Source organism: Calidris pugnax, unplaced genomic scaffold, assembly GCF_001431845.1.
Source record: "Calidris pugnax isolate Ruff unplaced genomic scaffold, ASM143184v1 scaffold20, whole genome shotgun sequence".
Taxonomy (NCBI): Eukaryota; Metazoa; Chordata; class Aves; order Charadriiformes; family Scolopacidae; genus Calidris; species Calidris pugnax.
Window position 1 is genome coordinate 28,999,915 of NW_015094510.1, and position 22,650 is coordinate 29,022,564.

Genomic DNA, 22,650 nt, shown 5'->3' on the forward strand with positions numbered 1-22,650 from the left:
TTTCTTTGCCTCCATATGCTCTGAGTTGACACCCGGGATGAGCCGTTCCATTACCTTTCCAGGGGGTGGAGATGAGGCTGACTGGCCTGTAATTTCACGAGTCCTCCTTCTTGCCCTTTTTGAAGACTGGGATGATAAGTCCATTGGAATTAAGAACTTCACAGTTTGCTGGGAAGTCGCTCTAGATAAGGAGAAGGAAATGTCTCCAGGGATATCACGTTCAAATGCATATGAGCAGAGAGGTGCTGGAGGAGGAATGTGGGAGAGACATGCCAGCACTGGGCAGCTGTGAGAGGACCCTGGCTGGCCCCACCAGAGCAGCACCGGGTACCTTGCCTGTCTTGCTCATGGCAATGGGTTGCATCAGTTACAAAAATACTGGTAATTTGTCCTGCTTTTCTTTCCTGTCAGGCCACAGTTTTGTTGCTTTTTTTTCACTTAGCTTCAGCACAGAAGCTATTAATGAGCGTGTCATGCCAGCAAGGCCGCTTCTTTATCTGGGCTCCAGGCATTCCAGTCTGGACATCAGCTCCTACCAGGCTGCATCATGTGGAATTTCTATGGGTTGTTTAATTAATACAGCAAATACAAATGACAAATGAGGTGGAGATATTGAACTTGAACTTCGCATGGGGATTTTTCAGCCCAAGAAAATAACTCTAACATTGGAATGGTTTTACGTTTTTTCTCCCTGCTGCAGTTATTGGGAGATGATATCAGAAAGTGCTACAAGGAGCAGAAAGAAAACGGTGTAATAAAGACATCAATTTAGGTTTAAAACATCTTCTGTACCTAAGTGGAAGATGCAAGATGGCACTAAGTAATTTTTAGTCCTATTACCCTCTTACAGATGACAGAGGTGCATTTAGAAAAATCTGTACGAGCAGACAAGCAATATTTAGAGAAGAAGGGGAATGGGGTGCTTAGACAGTAGTTGTTTTTTGACAGGGCTTTGCAATGAACTGGGAAAAAATAGCTGCCTAATGAGACTTTGGAATATGTATTACAACTGCAATCAAGACACAGATTTTAGCAAGATGATAAATTTGTTGCACTTTTTTGGCCTCTTGTTTTTGTAAAATCAGATGTTACTTCCACAAATTTGAGGCTTGGAAGCACCATGAGTACAGAAAATGGTGCTGTCTGCTTTCTTGATATAATCGATTTTCTTTTTTTAAAAAAAAGATATACTTCAAAATCATGCCAGAGAGAAGAAGAATGAGAGGTGATTTTTTTCCCCCTTCTATTAAGATTCTCCTGCAGCAGTGTCACCATGGTAGCTTGGTACTGGGAAGCTTTCAAAAGATATCCTTAACCCCTAAAATGGGAAGAGGAAACCCCATCCTCCCCCAACAAGACCAGGTGCAGAGACATCATATCTTAGGCAGAAAAACTCTAACCTTCTTTTCTAAAATGTCTGGCTAAAGTGTGTTCCTGAAAGGGTTATGAAAGCTCCGAGTGGCTGTAAAGAGCAGCCAGGCTGAAGCTGGTCCCTCTGTGGGCCAGGGAGCAGGTAGCCTCCCTAGAAATGTGTCCTTTTTCTTCTTCAGCGAGGCCACCTCCAGACCTTGGCAAGGGATCAGCTCCTTCATAGACATCCAAAGGAATCTGCTCCAGGTATTGGAGTCATGGGGGTTGTAATGTCCCTCTGCTCTTCTTTCCTAGGGACAGCAGCATTTGAAAGCTACGTACGAGACTGATGATTCCTAAACCATCTTCTGAATCCTGCACAGGGAAGGGCACTGCACTCCATGGGCATATCCCTGCAAACACTGTGGTGAAGCTTGACAAACGGAGGAAATTTCCAGCACTGCAATGGGTGCCAGAAAGCACATATCTAAAGTCACAGCTGAGGCTGATCTCTATTTTTGCTAGAAAATCAAAGGGAAAATATGAAAGGTTAAGAGGTAGAAAAGAAAAAAGGAGAAAATATTCAGGCCAAAAGAAATGGGGGACCACACTGGCATGCAGTAGTAGAGAGTACAGCCCTTTTTTAACTAATGGGCTTTCCTGAGGTAAAGAATTACGTCAACGTGTCTTGAAATGACACTTGTCAAGGGGCAAAGTGTGTATTGTAATCTCATTTAATAAACTATTCAGCCCACTTAAATATCCTTTCTATCTGTTTTATCCACTGGAAACATGTGCTTTAGCAATTCATTAACCTCCCTTCTAATTACATGGATATAGGGAGCACTCTGCTATGACACTGCAGAACTACAACATGAGAAATTTTGTTTTGTTGCTCAAAGTACGTGTTCATTTCTGAAAAGGGACACAGAAAGGTCAGAGGGATGTAGCTGTTTGTAGCCTCCTTTGGATTTACTGGAATAATTACTTGCTTGTTCAGAATTAGCTATTACTTCAGGAAGGATTTTATTACAGGTCAAAGGCACACTTGTGGAACCAAAACCAAACCCACTAAAATAAAAAATATCAGATAACATCAGATGCAGTATTTCTACTTCAAGGATAATATAAATAAGTACTTCATTAAAGATGTTGTCAGAGTAAATAAGTTGGCTTGGAAGAGCTCTGAATTTCAGGGACATTTGCTCAATGTTGAGCCAAATTCAAGCTTTGCTCTTCTTGCAGTGTATTATATTTTTTTTTCTGAAGGGAATGTAGTGGACTCAGGATGAGAGCACTGGTAAGCACAGAGAGCTTCTAGGCTGCAATGGCTCTGAGTGCAGTTTGTTTTCTAGTTTAGACTGGAATCCAACACTTGCTGCTTTTAGCTGGGAAGTCTAGAAGTTAGAAACAAGAAACTTCCCAGGGCAGTTTTCAGGCTGACTGCTGTCACCAAGGTGGTTTGTTTGAAATGCCCAGTGCATACAGGTAAGTTCATGCTGTCTGACACAAGCATTTTTGCTTTGGGCTGGGTACTGGAGAGCTATGATGAGCATGGTGCTGGGCTGGTAGCACTGCTGGGAGGTGATGGCTACGACTGCAGGCTCAGTGAATGCTCTGTTAACTGTAAGGGCAGAGCTGGCTCACTGCTGCCTATGGACAGCATGGCAGTACACCCAAGGAAATGTTCCTGGGTGCATGTCCAAGCTGTGTAGAGACCTTTGTGGTTTGTATTTTGCTTGCTGGAGTGTAAATGACATTGCATTGCCTTTACTGCCAGTTCCCTTAACAAAGGTTTTACCTTGAGGACATTCCCTGTTGCACTTCTTTACTGTAATGTAATTGTATTGGCTCTCCTCTGACTGAATCAGTCCTTATTGGGCAAGTAATTAGGACTTTCTGAAGAGGAAAGCTGGTTGCTTGCTCGGGTAGAATGAGGCACCATCCCTCCACAGCTACAGCACACTGTTTACAGAGGTGGACCCTAGGTGTTATATTTTAGACCCAGCTACCATGCTCCAGATGCTCAAAACTGTACATATGTGAATAGCTGATAGTACTATGTTAGTGGTGACTGTTGCATTTAACCTACGTATTTCGAGGCAGCATTGCTGTGAATGTCTGCACATAAAATATTCAGCGCCTTGCACACTCTGCCCAGTAAATGGGGAAGAGTAGATGCTGATTTACATCAAAGGTGCCCAAGGGCAAAATAGACACAAAGTGAAGGGCATGAGACTAAATATCTCAAACAGCACTTGCTGTGCATCAGGGTAAGTGACCACAAGAAGCACAACCATTATTGAAAAACCTTGGGTTTCCATCTGGTGTTTCATTCAGGTTTTCCTGAGATGAGAGGGGCCACGTGCTGCTGTGAATGGACAGAAAGTGAGCACTTGACATGAACTTTGTCACTTTGTGGAGCACTGTGGCAAAGCCCTGTGGTTCACTCTTGTAGGGTAGTGACATACACAGTACAAAACCCATCATTAATCAAATAATTAATTTGGGAGAGTAATGGACATGGATTTCTCTTTCAACATTTCACTGTTAGAACTTCCCAGCCCAGAAATTGGGATATTTATTAAGAGGACCTGCCATTGCATTTGGATTCAGTCCAATCAAGTGTTTTTGTTATAACAGGGAGGGCTAAGAGCTGAGCAGGAAGATCATGAAATGACTTCTAAGACTAGTTCTCTTGCAGGAACTGCCTGTGTAGACAGAACATCTCTTTCATGTTTAATGCCATGTAAAGTGCTGTGTACAGCAACTCGCCTAACTGAATGAGTAATATGAAAGTGATATAATAATAGAAAGGTAATATAAAAACCTCTTGAGACATTCATGACTAGAATTCCATCTTTTTTTGTCTCAGTGTATTTCAGAGTGCCCTAGGGGAACCTTTTTTTCCAGGAGAAAAGCTGAGTTATGAATTTTCCCACTATATCTAATTGTAAACAGAGAATCCCAAAACGGAAACATGAGCTACCTCAAGAGTGCCTTTACCTCTTAAAATTAGATACCCACCCATGACGATAAGTGACCTTGCTGCTGGCTCATGTGTACTCAGTGGTTCTTTTTTTCATTTTAGATCTGGTACGTTCCTGAGAGAGATGGCTCTGCAGGGCTTACGGGTATAGGTATGGAATAAGTACATGGTAACCAACCAAATAGGCAAGAAAAACGTAACCTCTTGGATTTTCAGACCCCTCAATGGATGGAAAGGGTTAAACATGTTTGGAATATGCTTGTTGTGAGGCTTCTCCTGGCTGCATGCCTAGTGGCAGGCAGTCCATATGGATGCATAATGGCAAACAATGGCACTGTTAATGCTTCAGAAACCACTGGAACATCTGGACTCCCAGCAGGGTTTAAACAAAGGTAGCACTGAATTAGCTGTGTCTGTGGTTGCTGAAAGAGAGCGATCAACCCCAGACCCCCGATGAACCCCACCAAGGAACCACCCCCTCCCCAGAAGGCCCTGCAGACTGGTGGTGGTCAGTGCCTGCTGTGGCAGGGGGCTGTGGGGAAAAAGCATTTGGGGACATTGTACGACTTCTTTGGGGGTGTTTTGAGGGAGTTGTGGGTCTGTGCAGGACTTCTCATGGGACATTTAGGGGAAGGTTCTGTGGGGGCAACCAGTGTGAGGGAAAAGGGGATAAAAGAGTCTGGCCCTGGGTAACAGCTGGCTGGTCAGTGCACTTGTCTGACCGAGTTCTGCACCTGGTCAACACAGCCTATCCTGCAGTTTTACTGCATGTTCTTATGTAATGATGTAAATAATGATTTACTGCTACTACTAATTACTCTTACATTCTCTCTGCCCACTTTCTGTGTGGGCACACCCTCTATTCAGAGCCTGTGTGAGAGACCACCAGCGCCCTTCAGGCCAGATGGGTGGGCAGCAGCAGAAGAGCCGAGTGCCAGCCCCTGGAGGACCACGAGCCTCAGGGGCTGGAGGTGCTGGTGCCAGCACTGGGGGAACTGGGGCCTGAGGCTGCTCTGGGGCAGGCTGAGTATTTAAACCCAGATACCAGAGAGACCTGTTTTCCATCTGTTAGTACGTATTTCACTAGTGGATATCAATCCTGATCTGCTGGAGCGGAACAGTACCTGCTGCTTGTGCTGTTCCTGTGTGTGTGTGAGTCTACGTGGGTGTAGGCAAAGTGTGAAGACACTGCTCTCTGTGTTCATCAGTGGCTGGCCATGTGTGTGTGTGCATACACCTCCTGGTAACCCATCCTCAGCCTCACTGCAGGCTGGACCTGGGAGCCGGGAGTTGCAGCAACCCCACCTCTACTGGATGGGGGCAGGAGGAAACCCCCTGGGTGCTGTAACATAAGGATCTGGCTGCCCGTTACAGTATGCAACGCAGAAAGACACACACTGCTCCTTGTGCAAGGACAGATTCAAGGTTTAATGGTGGATCACCTTGTAGATGCTGGCGTGGGGTCAAGGGAGGGGTTCATTCACAGCAGAAGGCTCTCATGTCGTTGAGAGCTGTGTCGTCCCCCTTTCCCTGGGGTTCCTCCACCTTTGTCTGGAGTCCACAGATGGCCCCAGAGGTGCAGCTGCTGCTCCATGGGCCAAAGCGACCCCATGAAAGTCCCCTGCCCTCCAGCTGCGTCCCGTCTGAGCAGGTGAACCTCACGTTGTTGGCTGCCGTGTCGTCATGCAGGCGCCACCTCTTTTCCACACGCAGCGAGAAGGAAACCAGCCTGCTGCTGGAGCAGAACTGGGCCTCGGTCCAGTTTCCCCACCTGCCAGAGAAGAAAACAGCTCACCAAGACGTGTTTAGCCTCTGCTGTGCTGCAATCAACACAACAGCTAACCTGGGATCCTCGTATTCCTGGGGCAGGGGACATACCCAGGGATGGCGGGTTTCACTCTGCTTCTCTATCACCCCCTAGATGCCTGGCCACCATCAACCCTGTTGTTGCAGGACCCCTTGGGAATTTCAGCTGCTTGCTTTGTCCTTGTTACTTAATATCAATGTCCTTTTCAAAGTAAGCATTTGAAGAAAAGGAGAAAATACAAGTTCAAGATCTGCATTTTTTAACTCTCCTTCATCTTTTGAAGTACAGTTCCCTTCCCTGAGACCAGATCTCTACCCTAAGACCTTCAAAATTTGTGGCCAGGGGGAGCTCATCCACCTCTTCAAGCAAGGGGGGGAGCCACCTTACAGGGGATATGGGTCACTATGGAGGAAACCATTGCCCTGATTTTCCTTCATGCTCTCCCAAAGCTGCTGCCCTGAAGGAGGATGAGGAAGCAAAGACTACTCACTGCCCCACGGAGGACTCGATGACCGTGCCATCCATGCAGAGCAGGCGGATGCCGTTCAGAGCTGTGTCGTCGCCAAACAGCCATAATCCCTGGTAGGGCTGCACCTTAGAAGAGGGGAGGAAAACGGGAGAGGTCAGCACCCCCTCCCCCTTTTAAAAGAAGAGATGAGGTGAGGCCTTGTGATGAGGGGTGGTAGGAGGCTTCAGGGTCAGGGCCAGACACAGGGAGTGCTGCTGAGCAGGGCTGTGGGGCAGCTCTACAACGTTTCTCAGGGAGCCCTTTTTGCTGTTGCCCACCCCTGATTTTTTTCCAAGCTGTGGATCAGAGGCTCTGGACACAGGAATGCTTGGTAGCTGCTGTCTCAGGTCATGCCCACCCTCTCACCATGTGCTGTGACACCCAGAGCTGGAGTGCTGGCAGCTGGGAGTTGTCCCTGTCCCTTGGGAATGGGCCCTTCAGTACCAACCCCAGGCCTTTTCTTGCCCCGTGGACAGACTCCTGCTAAGAAATTGCTCGCTGGAGAGCTGCTCTAGGCTTGAGATTTCTTGCTGATAAGCCTGCACGAGCTGCAGGTACAACACAAACTGCTACAAGAGGACAAAGTGTTGTGGCCAGCCCTGCTGAGACCAGAACAAAATAATATAATTTCACAGCAGGGCCTTTTCCCAGCCCAAAGAAGCAGTGAAACCTTACCTTCAGTTCAAATCCCTTAGCGTAGCCGCTGGGGCAAAACTGTTTGTGTCCCCAGGAGCCCCAGGGGCCTCCATTGGGCACTGTGAGGACGGACTCATATCCCCGTGCCTCTGTGCCCCAGAGACAGCAGGAGCCCAGCAGGCAGAGGACAGCAGGAACGAGCAGTTGCATCATGGTAGACCTGCTTGGTGCCTCACTGCATGGAGGTGATGGCACGGGGGAATTTATGAGCCAGGAGAAGTGGGTGGAAGTCCTTGGGGAGTGTCCACAAACCCCATGGGGAGTGCTAGTTGTTGCTATGTACTGCTCCTGTTGCCAACCTATCCCTTGGTGGTGGGGCCACCCTTGCCAGGCAGAAGGGCTGTCACTCATTTGTGCTGGCCAGGGGTCTTGCAGGGCTGTGAAAACTTGTGGATGTGAGGGAAGGGAAGGGGACAGACCTGGGACCACTCCCCAGGGGGTGCTCTGATTTTGAGGAACATCCTGGCAATGCTGTGAGGTGGGTGTTGGGGAGAGTGAGGTGGGAGGAGAGGTGGTGGACTGAAGGGGAAGAAACCTCTGAAGGGGCTGAGGCAAAATGGAGGTGGAGGTCTCAGGGTCCTTCACCCTGTGGAAGTCCTCGCATCCTCTTCCACACTTTCCTTCTCTCCTCATGGTTTCACTGGGGCTGAGGAAGATGCCTGCACTGGAAGCCATTGCATTTTACTCCAGGACATGCATTAAGTGTAGGTGACTAAGTAAATGGTGGCAACTTCTTCTCATGGGGCAAGAGCTTTAGCTGCTAACAATATAGTGTGCCCTTTGCAGAACTCACTCCAGTTTATTCATGTCTTTCTTGTCCTGGGGGCAGGGGAATGAGAGCCAAACTGCATGCAGTCCCATCGTCTCATGGACTCATGCAGACACAGCTCCCATCTGCTCCGGTGTATCTTTAGGGGGTGTGAGCATACAGAGAGGGTGGGAGCTCCCAGCAGAAGCAGACCCTACTTCTGCTGTTGTTCCACTCTCAGATGTGAGTTCCTGCTGCATGCCATGTTCCTCCAGAGGGACTAGCTGGAAAAGAAGCCTCCGCTGACAGCAATGTTCATGGTTATCCTGTGAGTAATTGCTAAGTAGGAGGAGAAGATTCTCACAGTCCCATTGAAGAGTCAGTGACGCTGCCAGCTGTGAGAGTTGTCCTGTGAGGTCTATACCAGCAGTATATCCTACGCTATAAACACAGCTAACATAGGGAGAAAGAGTTATTCCAGGCTTCAGTTACTGAAGAGTGGGATACCCTGCTTCTATGACAGCCGTTTTGTGCAGGTGAGGGAGGAAGTGTTGCTTTCAGCTGAAATCCTCAGATGTTATCCCTTGGGTAAAACTGTAAATATCCCAGTTACTTATTGCACCCCACGGGACACAATGAGGATGAAAATGTCTTTTTGTGTCCTTGTATCTCATAGGCAACAGGAACCCTGCAGAAAGAAGACAACAGGGATGAAAGGCTGTGAGGTCAGGGTCCTGATCTGGAGAACGGATAGCTCATGGCTACTTTGCCACTACAGCAAGATAGGACTTTCTAAGCTTGAGGTGGTGACTGGATTTCCTCGTAAGAGTGGCAGCAACCCCAGCAAGAGCCATTGCCAGGTACCATATATGGTAAAGAGCTGTGAAAAATTTATATGATCAACCCCCTTCATTAACCATGTTGGCTGCATGATGAGGCTTTCAGGATATGTAGAAAGTTGTGGCTTTAAGGTGGAACAGTGGCAGAGGCACCTAGAACCATGAAAGGATCTTAAGGAGAAGCAGTGAAGAGGAGCTAGGTAGGGGAGGAGGCCTGAACTGGCTGACCCGAAAAAAGTAGAGATGTTTTACAGTTTGTAGTTATATCCACAGAGCTGAATCTTGTTCCGTTTGAGTCCCTCCTATTGAGAGGGTCTGTTTTCTTTGTCTTCTAGTTTTACACAGCTTCTCCAGTTTCCATTGATCAGTCTGAGCTCTAGCCCCAGTGGTCCTGCAACTGCAGGTAGGAGAAGGGGGATCCTGGCTGGGAAAGACCCCTTTCAGCATCTTTGCTGATTTTTTTGTTGCTCCCTCTTGGCTGCCTGGGGAGGAGGCAGTCAGAGGCAGCGGCGCCAGGTCAGTGGTTCTGTGATACTCCAGCAGGAAACAGTGAAAACAATTCCCACTAGTAATTAACTCTGCCTGTGGGAGAAAGCAGACATGCAGTATGCATTTCTGTAACTTCAGAGTGGGGAGCTAGAAAACAAGCAAGGAACTAATCTCAGCTTCATATTCCCCTCTCTTGTCTCTCATTAATTTTTAACTCTTCCAGAGTGATGAACCTTCTTCTTGAGTCAAAGAAGTTTTCCGTTTTTTCCCTCTGTAGAAAACCTTCCCAGCTCTACGAGAGGCATGGACTGGAATGAAAATGCTGGGATTAGTATCAGCAATTGAATTTGTGCTGCTGGCCTACAGGGCCAAAGAGTACTTTTGGATAGAAGTTCATACACTGAACTTTCCCAACTATCCAGTGATGTCTCCAACATCCCTGCTAATGGGATTTTTCTCACCTGGGGAAGCTCTTTCTCTTCACCCCCTGCTTCTTTTTCTCTTCTGTTAACTTGAAGTCCTCTGGTCAGGCAGGGAAAGTACCAGCTCGCAAGCCCAGGATGGGTACATTTTTCATTATGTTAGATTGGGAATCTGAAGTTTGAATTACTCAGTGAGTCTGGAAACATCTTTGCTGGTTAGCTGTGGCAGCTAGTTGTAGGGTCATGTTATGTGACACATATTTTTTTCTTTTAATCGAATTATTGGAAGGCAGGACAGCATTAGACTCAGCAATAGAGATGAAGACATGATGACCAGTGCCACCACTGTCACTGAGGGGCTCAGCTTTGGGCAGCAGCAGGTCCAGCTTGGAGCTGGCTGGTACTGGCTGTGTCTGACATGACATGGGGATGGCTCCTGGTGTCTTCTCACAGCAGCCACCCCTGAAGTCCCTCCACTACAAAAACTTTGCCATATAAATCTGGTACACAGTTTAGAGACATCTTAGACCTCTTGAATTTTTAGTATCAGTTCTAGTTATTTTTTGGTATTCACTCTGTGAATTTTTTTCATCTCTCTACTAAGGTAATTTTAAATTCTACCTATTCTTTCCTAAGATCCCTAAAGCCCAAGAGGGGTTAGAACCACCTGAACACAAAATTTCTTCCACTATGCGCATTGGTGCAACTAAATAATTAAAAAATCACCATATTTGCTGTGATCTTCATATGCCATCAGCTGGTCCTACAGATTTTCTGACAGACGCCCGAATCTTTGAAGTGAAGAAACATTATTAGCATTAATTCCCTTTGCCATTTGTGTCTCAAAGTGCTTTTTGTCTGCTGTGCTTTTACATGCAATCTGCCACCAGATATGTTACTTCTATTTTTTCCATTTGGCCACAGCTTTAGCTTTCACTGTTTCCTGCAGCCTCCCTTAACTTACGGTTTACCAATGCCTATTTCCTTTTACCCTTCCTCAAGTCCTTATTAACAAGGTGTGTGCACTGCTCCTGTACTTCCAGCACCATAACCTTTAGACCCTTCCTGGAGTCAATGTGCAAGCTCTAGTGTCTCCTTTGCAGCCTGCCCTTTGACAGGAAGAATGGAGAAGGGCTCCCTGCAGGATCTATGTCTGTGGTTTGTCTGTGAGCAAGGGGAAGAGAGAGCCAGGAGCTATTCTGAGCACTCCTGAGGACAGAGACCTGCGGTATCACCTCAGTCCTGCGATGGCAAACAGAAGGAGATGGGCATCCTGCAGCTGTGAACATGCGCTGTGCCAACAACAATCTCTACTACTGTTTATAAGATTATTCATTTTTTTTTTTTTTAGAAGTAAAATGCCACTGAGGAACAACGTAACACAAGTTACAGCTGTTGCCCAAGGAAGCTGGAAGGCAGGTCAGTGGCCTTTCCCAAGGACTTCCCTGCCTGTGCCCAATTTGTTCCCACCCGATCAATGAGCAGGAGCCCTGGCTGTGGCTGGGTGGGGAGTGAGGGGCTGATGCTGCCCCACAACCCCATGGAGAGCTTGTGGGGAGGTTTTTCTGCAGATCTGGAGAGGAAAGCGCCGAAGTGACTGATAAAACTAGATATATCTCAGTGTTACTGACATAACTGTGAAAGCAAAACTCTTCTCTAGGCTTGTCCTCTGAGTTAGTTCTAAACCCATTTCCTTTCTGATTTATGCCCTTCCTTCCAGTTTACACTGTCCCTTCTCTACTTTCATCAGCTTCCAGACACTATCTCATCCATTCTCTTTCTTTAGCCACACAGATTTATCCTTTTGAGCTCTTCCTTTGCACTTCTTTCTGATATTTTCTGTGTTGTCTGGGAACTTTGGACATTTGAAGAGCTAAACCCCATAAAGTGTTGTCTGCAAAGTCATTTCTTCTTCAATAACACCCCCCCAGTCTCAAATCTGAGTTTCAAGTATTCTTTAAGCTAACATACAGCAAGTTGATTGCAAAAAAGGTGAAGGAAAAAAAAAAAGCGCAAGCAATGAAAATACCTCAAGCACAAAGGAATTCTCCTTGTGAGACTGGATATTGCAAGTACAAGGGCAGAAGGGAGATCATGGAAAAGGGGAGGGTTTTTCTGTCAATGGAAATCCCTTGGTATAGCCACAGGAGGAAAAATGCATCATCCCTTTGTTTCCCCAGGAGCCTTCATGGGTGCAGCAGGGACAGAGCTGTGCTGTTGAGCTCCTTTGTGCTGAGCAGGGCAGGAAAAGAGCAGGGAGGCAGAGGGCAGCTGCAGCACAATTGCATGATGACCATTCGTCTTGAGCCTATTGAAAGAGCAGTCGCTGGGCAGCTCCCAGATATGGAAATGGGAGGAATTTATATTCCAACAACATAGGGTGATCCAACCTTTATAACCACTGTTGGTATCTGCTCCTGTGTCCTCTGAGAGCAGCTGTCAGGGTAAGGAGAACCACTGCTCAGTATGAAAGCAAGACAGGAAAACTGGCCGTGTTTGCTGGGAATGAGCTGGCACAGTTGGGCATCTCCTTGAAGTTCATTAATAGGAAAAGTGGATGTTAGAGTCTAAAACAGGTCCTCAGTTGGCCAAGCAAAGGTGCAGCCAGAGAGCTTTTATCTTTTCACAGTCCCATGTGCAGGACTGATGGCTATTTCCATTGACCCCCAACATCATCAGCGTCCCCTTTCTTGGGCTCCCCCAGGCTCCCTGCTAACCTGTGCTCCAGCCAATGCATTCACTGACCTCTTCTGTCTTTCAGCTCCTGTCTCTCTGGGACATGCTGGCATATGAGAGGTGATCTTGATTTGGTGGCTATGTGACATGTCTGTGGCATAAGGACATGCATTTCTGACTTACTACTGGCTAGGACCTCTAAGATGAAGCAGATGGCGTGCATTATGTGTTATTCTTTTTTTTGGCCTCACATGAGAAACAGATAATAGCTTGAGTTTAGCTTTGTTTGCTCATATCTCTTGCTCTGTCTTGTTTATTATCAGGCTCTTTTTCTTCTGTTCCCATCATGAATCCTGTTGCCCTGACCAAATCCAATTTCCACAGAAAAGCTTCATGAAGAATGAATAAGGTGGCTTCTGGAGAGAGAGTCAGTAGCAGGGAAATCTCAGACCAGGTCATTATTAATGGTTTCCTATAAAATAAATAATAAGCTTATTAACTTTGTAGACCACAGCAAGCTGTAATAGGCTGCAAGTACTTTGGAGGACACAGCTTGAGCCTGACAAATGGTCTTGTCAAATTGGAGAAATAGTTTGAGAAAAATAGGATGCAGTTCTGCAAGGACAAGTGTGAGTTCACACCTTACGCAGAAATAAGCATCTGCATGAGGAAAAATGCCCGCATTAACATCACTCTGCAGAGAAGGGCCTGGGGGTCATAATGGATCAAAGGCAAAGCATGAGTCAGCGGCGTCAGGTCGTCTCCATGCTGAGATATATGAACCAAATTACAGCCTGCAAGACAAATGAAGTGATTTTTCTTCTCAGCATGTGTGAGCCCCCGGCAGGGATGCTCTGCTCAGCTGAGGGCACTGAACTTCCAGAGGGATGTGGCCCAGTTGGACAGAGTCCAACGTAAAGCAACAAAAATGGTCAGCGGCCTGGAAGACAGACATGACCTGTGAGGAACGAGCGTGAGAGCTGGGACTGTATCATCGAGAGACGGGAGGACTGGGGAAACGGAGTCATGGGAAGAGCAGTTCAATTAGGGGTCTGCAGCTAGTGCTGCTGTGGGAAGATGTGGGGAGGTCAATGTAGGGAGCATGAGGAGGAAAATCTGCCCCCAGTTTTCCTATCTCCTTCCTTACCAGATTGCCTCTGTGCCATGTAGAGCCAGGTTGGGCGGCAGCCATAAGGGGCCAAAGTGGACTGTGGCAAGAGTGGCTCAGTGGCTGTATGGGAACCCCTGTTCGAGGGGTAGACGTAAAGAGTACGTTGGGGAGGTAAGCATTGCTTCAGGGCTTGAGAAAAGATGTTGCAGTAGGGGTGCTGTCACCTGAGGTCTGTAGGGAATGAGAAGATTTGCAAGTCCCCACACCTGACGTCATGAACAGCCCCTGGCCACTGTGGGGGAGCAGGAGAAGAGCCTGCAACAGTGCAAAATACTGCTGCAAAGAGACAGGGGATGAACTGGTCTCGGTCTGCCTGAGACAAAGAGTAATGTATGAGCATTGCAGCAGGCTGAGATTGGACACTGGGGTGTGCTTGATAACAGTAGTTATGGCAAGGGAGGCTGGGAGGTCACCATCACTTCTTGGCAAAGTTTGAGCAGACGTTCATCAGGGGTGATTGGCATGCAGTGATTGCTTTGGAGCAGGAATGCACTAGAAAATTTCCTGAACATCCTTTCAGCCCTGTTTGCTCTAACTGATTCTTTGTGTGAGTCGAGTGGTTCAAAACAAGAACCCCACCCTGATCTTCAGCTGGTGAGCAGAGCCCCCACGAGCTGCACCTGGGACCGATGGGGATCCTGGTGGGAAGAGCCTTGTGTGATGCGGTGCAGCTATCATGGACAGCTCTGCTTGCAGACTCTGCCTGCTGTCAGTGCTCACCACAGGGACTCAGCAGCAAGACGGTCTTTGCTGGAGACCTGAGCAAAGGGACTGAGGTGCGAGGGAGATGCCACTGCTGCCCCTAAATCACGCATGATCATGTCATAATTGTCTCTAAGCTCGTTGGGGACAGATTTTCCCAGGACCTTTCCTTGTTGCTGACCTTGGCCCAGGCACTGCTGGGCTCCCAGCAACGTGCCCTTGAGCCAACAGTGTGCCCTTGAGCCAACAATGTACCCTTGTGGCCAAGAAGGCCAATGGCATCCTGGGGTCTATCAGGAAGAGTGTGGCCAGCAGGTCGAGAGAGGTTATCCTCCCCCATTTACTCTGCCCTGGTGAGGTCTCATCTGGAGCATTGGGTCCAGTTCTGGGCTCCCCAGTTCCAGAAGGACAGGAAACTGCTGGAGAGAGGGTACAGCAGAGGGCTACAAAGATGATTAGGGGCCTCGAGCACCCCTCTTATGAGGAAAGGCTGAGGGACTTGGGTCTTTTTAGTCTGGAGAAGAGAAGACTGAGGGGGGATCTTGATCAATGCTTATAAATACTTAAAGGCAGGGTGTCAAGACGATGGAGCTGGTCTGTTTTCAGAGATGCCCAGTGACAGGACAAGAGGAAATGGGCACAAACTTGAATGTAAGAAGTTCCACTTAAACATGAGGAGGAACTTCTTTACTGTGAGAGTGGCAGAGCCCTGGAACAGGCTGCCCAGAGAGGTGGTGGAGTCTCCGTCTCTGGAAACATTCAAAACCCGCCTGGACAAATTCCTGTGCAACCTGCTTTAGGTGGACCTGCTTTGGCAGGGGGGGTTGGACTAAATGATCTCCAGAGGCCCCTTCCAACCCCATGTGATTCTGTGAAAGCCTCCATCCCTGCCGCAAAGAGCAGAGTGTGAAATGGCAAGTGACAGGCGTTCACAGGAGCTTCACACCAGCAAATGGGTGAGGGCTGCTGCCAAAAGCATCATTACAGTGTTTATTTCCTTTGTATTTGCAGGGTAAAATTGGGAAAAAAAATGAGAATATGAGCAAAGGCTGTTGGACAGCTGGGATCTAACTATTTACACAAACTGTTGATGAAGAATGTAAGTAAACCAGGATCACATATACATGACAGCATGTGCTGCATTTATTAGTATATGAAAATATTTATTAGATGATATTTTATTATATTTTACTATGATCATAAGCCTGTACTGGATTCCCCATCTTCTCTGCAACTGGCCAGCAGAATGGAAGTACTAAATAATCTTGAACTTTTATTAATACAAGCCAGACTAGGGTTGCAGATAAGAAAATTTTGGACATCAAATTCCTGCTGCCCAGGGAGTCCTTTTCCTGACCAGTAATGTGAGCCTAGCAAAGGGTAAATATCCCCTAAGCAGTAGTGAAGAAAACAAACAAGGAAATAAATCCTGCCTAGCACTGACAAGCAAGAAATACCATAGAGCAAATTTCCTAGGGAAACTTGGGACTTCCTTCTAGCTACAGTATTGTTTGTGGATCTGGGTAAGCCCGAGTGTACCTGCCTGGTCTGGCCTGGGTTGGGATGAGGAAACACCATTTCAGACTGGCTTCAGCTCCTTTCTAAGCTAAGGATAGAAAATGAAAGGTCATTTTGGGGTCCAAGAGGGGAAAGGAAAGAGAGTAGAAACAGTAGTTTGCTCGGGCTGAGTTTCTCTGCCATTGCCAGATCTGGGGCAATTATCCAAGTGAAGGAGCAGGACTCACACTACTTGTGTGTCCTGGAAAATGTTCGCTTTTGTGCAACAGTTCTGCAGGACTGGAAAGCCCCCCAAGTCTGGTTCCCTGGTGGTGCAGCAGCAGTGAAAACCTGACATGGGAGCAGGAGCAGCAAATCTCCAATGCATCTGTAGCAGCCAGTGTTGCGGTGGTGGCTGGCTGACTCATCACTGCTGCTCTCCTCCATAGAGGATGACTTTGATACCTGTGCAGTAAAGATGGGTGCTCTTCTGAGCTGTGTCATCACCTCTACTTTTAGCAGAATCTGCCTGGCAGGAAGCAAAGATCTAGTGGCAAGAGAAAAGACTGGAAGACCAGAAAAAATTCACCTCGGTTTTATTCAGGGATTTAATAAATTTCTGTGCATATTTTGATTTAAATGAGCCTCTTAAAAAAAAATAAATTAAAACTGAAGTTGACACACCACATGGTTTCAATAGCAATCCACAAAGCTGTTTCCTGCGTATTTTCTTCTCATCCAGGCTGTAAAGCTGAGGTCCCGGACCTCGTCTGGAAAAAAAATGAGGGGGATGCCTTGCCCTTGTCTCCCCTTTCATCAGCTTGTTGTCCCCAGGCTCCAGCAGAACATTCATTTCTTGCAGCAACACAGAGATCATAACAGCTCCAAAAGGCAAGGGAGGGGAGAGCCCAGGCTTGATTTGCATTAATTTATGCACTAAGGCTTCCCTTTGTCTGAGGAGATTTTCGCTAATAGATCCCTCACTGGCAGGAGCCAGGGTCTAATTACATGACAAAATTGTGCAGATGTGGCCATAGAAGAGACACGCGCTGTTAATAGAGTATTTTTCCACAGTGGCTTGTCCCAGTTTGGAGAGAAAAATAAACTGTCTCTCTCTTTTTTTTTTTTTTTTTTTTTTTTTTTTTTTTTTATGAAATTAAGGCTAAATTGAGTTAATTATGGATATGGTCTATTGTCTGGACCTGCGAGCATCTGAGACATTTGAAGACTACTTTGTAGTTGACTGGCATTCCAGAAGGCTCTAAGTATATGGTATCAAAGGCATGGACTCAATTAAATAACTCTCTTAAAACAGTGGTCATATGGTATCCTGGACTGCAATGGCATCTGCTAACAATAAAAGAAAAAAAAATCATGTCAAAGGCTGTGTGTTATTTCCATGAGTTACAGGAAACATGCTTTCCTAAAACTCCGACAGCACCAAATGTAATGACTCATTGCCTCTATTCCTTAATTACAAAGCTCCTATGTGGAGGTCTCACTTGTATGACAGTGGATCTCACTGGCATCACTTTTGTAATGATTCTGCTCCATGGCATGTTTGGGCCCAAGCGTGGGATGAGACCAAGGGCAAAACGTACCAGTGATGGAAACCTCCAGCATCCACAGCTCCAGCACCTACTGACTTATAGCTGAGGTGAAAATGGGTGGAAAATTCTGGGTAAACTGCTGCACATGCCAAGCAGGAGAAGCAATAAAACTTGTAAGGCTTAAGGCAGAAGTAGGTGATGTACATTGTGGCACAGCCGGAACCACATAAAGCAAAAGGCCACTTCCAGGTAAGTATTCCATCATCACATGCTTCCCACAGGGCTGCTGGACACAGCCTCTTGAAAATAATGCTGGTTTACTCTGTGTAATTTGGAAGCCAGAAGGAATTGTAATTATCCAGTTGAGTAATGTCCAGCCTGTAGCTGAAACCCTGTTTTTCTGACTGCCTCTAGTTCCAGCCTAATGCGGGCTCCTGCCTGTGGCACAGCCATGATTAATCGTTTGGGTGGTGATATTGCTTCTGTGATAGGAGGTCCTGCCAACCCGAAGAGAAGCTAATCCCAAAAGAGAGGCATGGCATAAAAGGTGAAGCTCCCTAGAAGCGCTGGGAAAGTTGATCAGAGGGGATGAAGGCCCTGAAAATATGCTGGGTAAGCCTGTTCAGAGAAAGTACAAACATACAGTTTCAAAATAACAAAAAAAGGAAAAATTGGAAGAGCAACTGAGAAAAAAAAGCTAAGAGTGAATGCTTTCCCTCTTAGTTTCACCCCTGATTGGTACAAAGATTAGGAGAGAAAAAAAAGAGTTTTGAACAGGTCTGAGTCATCTCTTCTAATTTGGGGGTGAAATATTCTTCTGCAGAGCCCTCTCTCCTCTTCAGGCTGTGCTTCTGGGAGTCAGTCTGCCTAACTGAGGTGACGTTAAGCCCTGCAGAGAAAGTTACAATTGCATAAAATCTACTTGCTGCCTTAATACAAGCAGAAACAAATGTGTTCGGGGTCATTGCTGAGCTTGCAAACACCCACTTTTGATGATTTTGGTTTCAAAGGTGGCATGTATTACCATTGAATAATGAAAGTGTTATCCTAAGTAATCTGGACCTACAGATCATAGGGTCTCTAAAATACTTTTTCTCCATTAATTAGTGATTTTAACAGTGTGGTTAGGTACAACAAAGGCTGCCATTCCCTGGCACGGGATATGATCTAGCTTCTTTTAATGTGATTTTTTTGAAAGAAAGTGAAATCTCATTATCTTTTTTAAATCTCAATTTGGAAATTATTCTTTGTGAAACTGTACTAAGTGGAGTTTCTTTAGACACTTAAGCAAAGACTGCAGAAAGGAATAACTGATTTTCTGCACCTTCAGCCCGAAAAGCTGGAGATCCCTCTTTTCTACCAGCCTTTTGACCAAGACAATGTGAGTTGCCTGACACATGGGCTGCAGTCAAACAGTAAAGATTTCCCAGCAAGTTCACAGACAATACTAGCTCTCAACTTGCTCTTTCTATGCTGTTCAGGACAGCATCACCTCACAAGGACTTGCACTAATCTCTCAATTATATTTTTACATCAAGAAGCCTCAGCACATTTTGATCCCTAATGTAATTCTTTCCTCCTGTGCAGAGGAATGACTCAGGTTCTTGTAGCTGTTGTGGCTGCCTTAAAATACATCACTGATTTTGCATGAAAAATAATGCTGGAAGCATATAACTCTGTAATGGCTGCTCTGCAGCCATGTTGTGGTCTTTGGCTACCTCCCGTTATAGATCTTGTATTTTTGAGGTATTTCCAACTCAGTCATCAACCTAACACTCAGCATTCTGGATGATGGTTAGAAAAATTATCTAGGAATTTAAAAAGACACAGATGCCTTTGTCAATGGTAAGCTCTCCTGAGACACAGCATTTCTTCTCTGAGCTGTTGGAGTTGGCATAAAAAGCCTTGGGGAAGGAAGCAAGAGCAGCAATCCCACAGCTGTTGGATGCATTTTGAGGTTCTAGGTAACTTCCTACACTAGGCATCTTATATAATATATAATAATAAGACTGTGCCTGGCCCAAACAGCTTACCACCCCTCCTAGTTTTGTGTCATCAGCAAACTTGCTGAAGATACATTCCATCCCTTCGTCCAGGTCATTGATGAATATATTGAAGAGGACAGGACCCAGTACTGACCCCTGGGGAACACCACTTGTTACAGACTTCCAGCTGGATTCTGTGTCCCTAATCACAACCCTCTGAGCTCTGTCTTTCAGCCAGTTTTCAATCCACTTAACTGTCCATTCATCTAACCCACACTTCCTAAGCTTAGCTATGAGGATGCTGTGGGAGATGGTGCCAAAAGCCTTGCTGAAGTCAAGGTAAACAACATCCACCTCTCTCCCCTCATCTATGCAACCAGTTATGCCATCACAGAAGGCTATCAGGTTAGTCTGACATGATTTCCCCTTGGTGAATCTGTGTTGACTACTTCTGTTAGCTTTCTTTGCCTCCATATGCTCTGAGTTGACACCCGGGATGAGCCGTTCCATTACCTTTCCAGGGGGTGGAGATGAGGCTGACTGGCCTGTAATTTCACGAGTCCTCCTTCTTGCCCTTTTTGAAGACTGGGATGATAAGTCCATTGGAATTAAGAACTTCACAGTTTGCTGGGAAGTCGCTCTAGATAAGGAGAAGGAAATGTCTCCAGGGATATCACGTTCAAATGCATATGAGCAGAGAGGTGCTGGAGGAGGAATGTGGGAGAGACATGCCAGCACTGGGCAGCTGTGAGAGGACCCTGGCTGGCCCCACCAGAGCAGCACCGGGTACCTTGCCTGTCTTGCTCATGGCAATGGGTTGCATCAGTTACAAAAATACTGGTAATTTGTCCTGCTTTTCTTTCCTGTCAGGCCACAGTTTTGTTGCTTTTTTTTCACTTAGCTTCAGCACAGAAGCTATTAATGAGCGTGTCATGCCAGCAAGGCCGCTTCTTTATCTGGGCTCCAGGCATTCCAGTCTGGACATCAGCTCCTACCAGGCTGCATCATGTGGAATTTCTATGGGTTGTTTAATTAATACAGCAAATACAAATGACAAATGAGGTGGAGATATTGAACTTGAACTTCGCATGGGGATTTTTCAGCCCAAGAAAATAACTCTAACATTGGAATGGTTTTACGTTTTTTCTCCCTGCTGCAGTTATTGGGAGATGATATCAGAAAGTGCTACAAGGAGCAGAAAGAAAACGGTGTAATAAAGACATCAATTTAGGTTTAAAACATCTTCTGTACCTAAGTGGAAGATGCAAGATGGCACTAAGTAATTTTTAGTCCTATTACCCTCTTACAGATGACAGAGGTGCATTTAGAAAAATCTGTACGAGCAGACAAGCAATATTTAGAGAAGAAGGGGAATGGGGTGCTTAGACAGTAGTTGTTTTTTGACAGGGCTTTGCAATGAACTGGGAAAAAATAGCTGCCTAATGAGACTTTGGAATATGTATTACAACTGCAATCAAGACACAGATTTTAGCAAGATGATAAATTTGTTGCACTTTTTTGGCCTCTTGTTTTTGTAAAATCAGATGTTACTTCCACAAATTTGAGGCTTGGAAGCACCATGAGTACAGAAAATGGTGCTGTCTGCTTTCTTGATATAATCGATTTTCTTTTTTTAAAAAAAAGATATACTTCAAAATCATGCCAGAGAGAAGAAGAATGAGAGGTGATTTTTTTCCCCCTTCTATTAAGATTCTCCTGCAGCAGTGTCACCATGGTAGCTTGGTACTGGGAAGCTTTCAAAAGATATCCTTAACCCCTAAAATGGGAAGAGGAAACCCCATCCTCCCCCAACAAGACCAGGTGCAGAGACATCATATCTTAGGCAGAAAAACTCTAACCTTCTTTTCTAAAATGTCTGGCTAAAGTGTGTTCCTGAAAGGGTTATGAAAGCTCCGAGTGGCTGTAAAGAGCAGCCAGGCTGAAGCTGGTCCCTCTGTGGGCCAGGGAGCAGGTAGCCTCCCTAGAAATGTGTCCTTTTTCTTCTTCAGCGAGGCCACCTCCAGACCTTGGCAAGGGATCAGCTCCTTCATAGACATCCAAAGGAATCTGCTCCAGGTATTGGAGTCATGGGGGTTGTAATGTCCCTCTGCTCTTCTTTCCTAGGGACAGCAGCATTTGAAAGCTACGTACGAGACTGATGATTCCTAAACCATCTTCTGAATCCTGCACAGGGAAGGGCACTGCACTCCATGGGCATATCCCTGCAAACACTGTGGTGAAGCTTGACAAACGGAGGAAATTTCCAGCACTGCAATGGGTGCCAGAAAGCACATATCTAAAGTCACAGCTGAGGCTGATCTCTATTTTTGCTAGAAAATCAAAGGGAAAATATGAAAGGTTAAGAGGTAGAAAAGAAAAAAGGAGAAAATATTCAGGCCAAAAGAAATGGGGGACCACACTGGCATGCAGTAGTAGAGAGTACAGCCCTTTTTTAACTAATGGGCTTTCCTGAGGTAAAGAATTACGTCAACGTGTCTTGAAATGACACTTGTCAAGGGGCAAAGTGTGTATTGTAATCTCATTTAATAAACTATTCAGCCCACTTAAATATCCTTTCTATCTGTTTTATCCACTGGAAACATGTGCTTTAGCAATTCATTAACCTCCCTTCTAATTACATGGATATAGGGAGCACTCTGCTATGACACTGCAGAACTACAACATGAGAAATTTTGTTTTGTTGCTCAAAGTACGTGTTCATTTCTGAAAAGGGACACAGAAAGGTCAGAGGGATGTAGCTGTTTGTAGCCTCCTTTGGATTTACTGGAATAATTACTTGCTTGTTCAGAATTAGCTATTACTTCAGGAAGGATTTTATTACAGGTCAAAGGCACACTTGTGGAACCAAAACCAAACCCACTAAAATAAAAAATATCAGATAACATCAGATGCAGTATTTCTACTTCAAGGATAATATAAATAAGTACTTCATTAAAGATGTTGTCAGAGTAAATAAGTTGGCTTGGAAGAGCTCTGAATTTCAGGGACATTTGCTCAATGTTGAGCCAAATTCAAGCTTTGCTCTTCTTGCAGTGTATTATATTTTTTTTTCTGAAGGGAATGTAGTGGACTCAGGATGAGAGCACTGGTAAGCACAGAGAGCTTCTAGGCTGCAATGGCTCTGAGTGCAGTTTGTTTTCTAGTTTAGACTGGAATCCAACACTTGCTGCTTTTAGCTGGGAAGTCTAGAAGTTAGAAAC

At 45.9% G+C, this 22,650-nt stretch overlaps 1 protein-coding gene across 1 annotated transcript; it reads right to left on the reverse strand.

The window, feature by feature from the left end:
- Positions 1 to 5,815: 5,815 nt before the first annotated feature.
- Positions 5,816 to 7,503, reverse strand: LOC106902361 (vitelline membrane outer layer protein 1-like). Its single transcript, XM_014965763.1, has 3 exons — positions 7,330 to 7,503; positions 6,637 to 6,740; positions 5,816 to 6,110 (listed from the first exon to the last, which is right to left on the reverse strand). Exons 1-3 carry the CDS (start codon positions 7,501 to 7,503, stop codon positions 5,816 to 5,818), a joined length of 573 nt encoding a protein of 190 aa, XP_014821249.1.
- Between the last annotated feature and the right edge of the window lie 15,147 nt (positions 7,504 to 22,650).